The 5,344-nt window shown below is 50.2% G+C and overlaps 1 protein-coding gene across 1 annotated transcript; it reads left to right on the forward strand.

Moving 5' to 3' along the window:
* Positions 1-4,173: 4,173 nt before the first annotated feature.
* LOC136653079 (olfactory receptor 5AR1-like) lies at positions 4,174-5,097 on the forward strand. Its single transcript, XM_066630004.1, is given in 1 exon segment — positions 4,174-5,097. A coding segment is annotated over 1 exon segment (924 nt).
* The last annotated feature ends 247 nt before the right edge of the window (positions 5,098-5,344 follow it).

Consider the following 5,344-nt stretch of genomic DNA (forward strand, 5'->3'; position numbering starts at 1 on the left):
CCACAAGGCCTTTAGAGGGTACTCGGGTTCAGGTTGGTTGGCCTATGATGAACAGTTCCGCATGCGCGTGGGAACTAACCCACACCTCTCTTGGGATAGGAAGAACTCGGAGCTGTGGATTCAGCTCGTGATGCGGGTGGCGCTGCTGGGGGTGAGTGATCTGACAGTGGACACCTGATTGCCAGGAGTGTGGGTGCGCAGTGTGGGTCCTCACTCTGCAGGACCGGCTCAGACAGGGGTGCCAGACCAGCGGGTTCAATCCTTGTGAGTTTGCTATGAGTATGTCTCATCTGGGTGTTGTTCCAGAGCGAGTTGTACATTCCATCACACTTGCGGCCTGTGTGGCGCAAGCCACCTGCTCACCTCCTGCCCAAGGGTTATCAGGGCCAGGAGATGGAGGGGCCAAGGTACAGGTCAGGAAAAGGTAGGAGGTGCAGGCGATGCAGCCATTTCCAGCCATGCGGGCGGATATGGTCACCTGGCTCCGTTTCCTGGAAGAGTTCAATGGGGTTTCATTTTGGCATTCGGAGCAGCTGCGTAGGGCGGACCTTCAGGTGCATCGGATGCAGCGGGGGGTCTTGGGTTTGGCATCTTCTTCCGTGGTCGCTGGTGCGCTGCACCGTGGCCATGGAGCTGGGTGCAGGGTGGCATCACGGCCGACCTTACATTCCTGGAGCTGTTCCCGATAGTGGCTGCAGTGCACATCTGGGCAAGGGAGTTCCAGAACACCATGGTGCGTTTCTGGTGCGACAATCAGGCCGTCATGGCAGTAGTGAACTCCATGTCTTCCAAATCCCCCAGGGTCTTGACGCTTGTGCGGCAGTTTGTCCTGCAGTGCCTACACATCAACGCTCTTTTCATAGCTCAGCACGTTCCCGGGGTGGAGAATTGTATCGCGGATGCTTTGTCTCAATTTCAGAAGGAACGTTTTCGGGAACTCACATCTGGGGCGGCGCCATCCCTGGACAGCATGCCCCCCTGGCTCTGGGACCTTGGCTTGCAGAAATAAACGAAGTCATATGCGCCTCACAGGCACCCATCACGCAGCAGGGCTACTCCCGTAAGGTAACAGAGTTCACTGGGTTTAGACAGGCGGCCAACTTACCCAGCCTCTGGCCAGCACCGGCTGAACACCTTCTGCTCTTTCTGCTCCACCTGCAGAGATCTGGGAGGGCTGTTAGCTCCCTTCCAGGCTTCATGTCTGCTATAGCCTTTGTTTCCAAAGCAGCAGGATACCCCGACACCACTCAGGAATTCAGGGTGAGGGGGATGTTGGAGGGCTTGTCCAGGAGAACACCCCCTGTCCAGGACCGCAGGCTCCCCATCACCCCGGAGTTGTTTGGGGGCATCGCAGGGACCTTCATGGCCCTCTGTTTGTCACCGTACAAGGTTCGGCTTTTCAGGGCGGCCTTGTTTACGGCCTTCTTTGGCGCCTTTCAGCCCAGTGAGTTCTTAGCAAAAAGCAAGACCAAGAGATCTGCCTAACTTGGGTTCCTGGAAGAGTTTCATTTACACTCAGAAGGTCTAAGACGGAATAATGGGGCCTAGGTTTTGCGGTAACCCTTAGGGAGGTAGTGGGGATGCCCTTGTGCCAGGTTACGGCATTACAGGAATATTTAGCGCTTTCAGGGGCACACAGGGGTGCCCTGTTCCAGCATATGGATGGCTCTTCTCTCACCTTATTTCAGTTTCAGGAAATTTTTTCATGTGCCTTGGAGGCTTTAGGGTTGCAGCCCAAGGATTTTGGCCTGCACTCCCTCCGCATTGGGGCGGCCTCTGCTGTGGTGGAGTTGGGTTTATCAGGGGAGGACATTCAAAGGATAGGATGTTAGCATTCGTCGACTTACAAGCGCTATGTGCGTGCCTAAGGTGGGTTGGGTGATTGGAGCATCCCCCAATTGTGGGACAGCAGCATCAAAGGGGATGCCTTGCAATAACCTCTCCACTTTTACAGGACACTGTGGTAGCCCGGTACACATGCTAATCTGCGGCCACTCCATTGTTTTTTGGGCCCTCAAGAGGGCGGCTGCAAGCCTCCTTGGCTCACAACTGGGCCTCAGCCCTGCAGTGCAGGTTGCCTGGTTAGCCAGGCGGGGGATGCGATGGGGCCAGCTGCTGCCCGCGATGATGGAGTTCCTGAATGCGAACCCCCACCGGACGTTTTGGTGCTCCACCTGGGTGAAAATGACCTATGTAGGATGTCCAGTCTGGCTCTGAAGAACAGAGCATGCGAGGACATCGCCACCCTTTTGGGTTGGCTGCCTGGTACCACCCTGGTTTGGTCGGATTTACTGCAACATCGTGTATGGCAGGGAGCCTTCTGCTGTGCTAAGGTCGAAAGGATGTGCAAATAGGTCACCAGGGACATTGGCCGGTTTGTGTCCCACGCTGGCGTCTGCGTGGTATTGCATCCTGCAAAAGTTTTCTCGCTACGTTACTTGTACAGGTAAGTGATGGTGTGCGATGGTGTGCATTTGTCCGAGGAAGGCAAAGACATCGTTCTTAGGGACCTGCAAGATGACCTTAAGGCGCTTCTCCCCCTGGTTGGGAGCGGGGGGGTCAAGCACTAGGCTGACCCCTCCTGGTGGCAGGTGGTGCGGGTTAGGAGGCGTGAATGGGACTTCGGACATGCATAGTTCAGATACATTCATGAAAAATATATCTATCAATAGCCATTACAAGTCCCCAAACACTTATTTCAGGCTGCAGTTCAATTCACACATTCCTGGGAGTAAGCCCCATCACCTTAAATGAGACATACTCCTGAGTAGACTTGCATAGGCTTGGGCTAACAGAGGCAGAAAACAAATCTCTGTGGGCCCAATCCAATCTAACTTTCCAGCAGCAGTGCTGCCACAATGCAGCTCTGAGGTAAAGGAACAAATGTTCCCATACGTTGAGGAGGCCTCTGTGACTGCCTCCCCATCATAGGATGCAGTGCACGCCCCATTGGCACAGCTGCACTGGCACTGAAAAATTGAATGGGATGGGGCCCGAAGTCATCTTGAATGCGTAAGCATTGTATACTTGTTCCAATATGTATCTCTATCAAGTTCTGGGGAGTGTAATAATTCACTTCATTTAAACTGCACCATTTAGAGTCCAATTCTGTTCTTATCCCCCCCCCCCCACTGGTGCAGCCATGCCAAAAATGGACACACTGTTTCCAGTAGGGGAGGACAAATCAGGAGGCTTCAGAGGCAAATGGAGTTTAAATCCCCTGACACTTTTGTAAGCCTCCTGCTCCTCATTGGGTTTCCTCAGACTAGCAATTTCACTAGTGGACGTTTAGGGAGAAAAGGGGGTGGGGAGGCTGCAGAAAAGGGGGACAGGATCCAGTGCATGCCCCCTACAGCCTCCCTGCCTCCCTTTAATACAGTATATGGTTCTAGAACTGGAATTTTCCTTACTTTGATACATTGATGATGCAATGGTAAGAGGGTTTTCTGGGACATGGCAGAGTAAGGGCTATTTGCCCCAAGGGGGGAGAGATAGAATAAGTATAAAGAATAAGCACTATTTCATCTGAATCTGTTATTTCAGTAAAATCTAGAATCTGTTAACTTTAAAGTTAAAAACAAATATTAGGAGATCCAATCGCAACTCTCTTCCAAAAAGTGTATCTTGGGGAAAAAAAGGTTCTGTGTTATATTTAGCTTTATCTGTGCATCCAAATTTTGTCTCTGGTTGTAACACTGGAGTTACCCCTGCCCTGATACAACACTGTTACAATCAGAAGGGAAGATGATTTGCTTAAAAATACTTCATGTGCGGTGGTTGGAGAAAAGCATTTTTAGTGTCAGCAGGCAATGGAGTTGAGCTGCGGAGGTAGGCTAACCCCCCACCGAATTCCATTATAATGGGGTTGGATCAGATATTCCCATAGTGCTAGGAACTGGGGTTTATGAAAGCTGATGTTTCTTCTTGAAAAGTTAAAGGTATATAAATTCTGTGAGTTTCTGAGAGTTCATTAGAAGGAGGAAGCTGGAAAGAGAGAGAGAAAGCAAAGAATGGAAGGCAGTGCGACTGCTTTCTAGCGATTAAAAAAAAACTGCTGTTGTGCTTTGACTGTTCTCATGCTTGTATTTGTGTGGCTAAACCCTCTATTCCATGTGCCACCTTTTGACAAATATTCCATTTAATATTCCCTCACAGATGTAGCCCCTACATCGGATGGTGCAGAATGGCACAGATGTTACTGAATTTATACTCCTGGGGCTCTCCAGTGACCCAGAGGTCCAACTCATTCTCTTTGGTCTCTTTCTCCTTTGCTACTTGGTGGCCCTAGGTGTAAACACTCTCATTCTTCTCATCACCGCTTTGGACAGCAGACTGCACAACCCCATCTATTTCTTTCTGGGTAATCTCTCTGTTGTGGACATTGGGTTCACATCTTCCACTGTTCCCAAGATGCTGATAAGTTATCTCTCTCAGGACAAGCGAATCTCCCTTGCTGGTTGCTTCTCCCAAATGTATTTCTTCATCTCCTTTGGTGGCATTGAATGCCTCCTGCTGGGTGCGATGGCATAGGACCGGTATGCTGCCATTTGCCACCCACTGCACTATGGTGTATTCATGAACCCCAAAATGTGTGTGTGGCTGGCAGCATCTGCCTGGTTTTTGGGCTTGGTTAACTCTGGTGTGCACTCTGGCATGATGTCCCTTTTGTCTTTCTGCCAGGACAATGTCATCCGACACTTCTTTTGTGACGTCCCACCCCTATTTCAGCTCTCCTGTTGTGACACTCAGGCCAATCAAATTGCGACCTTTGTGGTGGGCGGAGGTGTGATCATGGGTTCATTTCTGGTTACTCTGGTGTCGTACGTCTATATAGTTTCTGCCATTGTCAGGATCCGCACCAAGGAAGGGCGTCTCAAGGCCTTTTCTACCTCTGTTTCTCACCTGACTGTGGTCAACATCTACTTTGGCACCATCATCTTCACATACATCCGTCCCAACTCCACATACTCCCAGGAGCAGGATCAGATTTTGTCTGTGCTATACGTGATTCTCACACCAATGCTTAATCCGATCATCTATAGCTTGAGAAACAAGAATGTGCAAGGGGCACTCCGGAAAGCCATGGGGAGGGCATAAAACTACATTCACAGAATCCAAATGATTGTGGGTTTTCTGCTTCAATATTGTGAAGCCGAGACTCCGTTCTCTATATTAGCTATATTAAAAATGCTTCTGCCTGCCTTGCGGATCTTTCAGGTTTCACTCTTGGAGCAGAGGATGTTTGTGATACACTCTACTCTTGAAAGTGTCCCACATTTCAGAAATAATTCACCAAGTGGTTTGGAATGAAATTGCTGTTTGAGAAAAAGGTGTCCAAAACAGG

Source organism: Tiliqua scincoides, chromosome 5, assembly GCF_035046505.1.
Source record: "Tiliqua scincoides isolate rTilSci1 chromosome 5, rTilSci1.hap2, whole genome shotgun sequence".
Lineage (NCBI taxonomy): Eukaryota > Metazoa > Chordata > Lepidosauria > Squamata > Scincidae > Tiliqua > Tiliqua scincoides.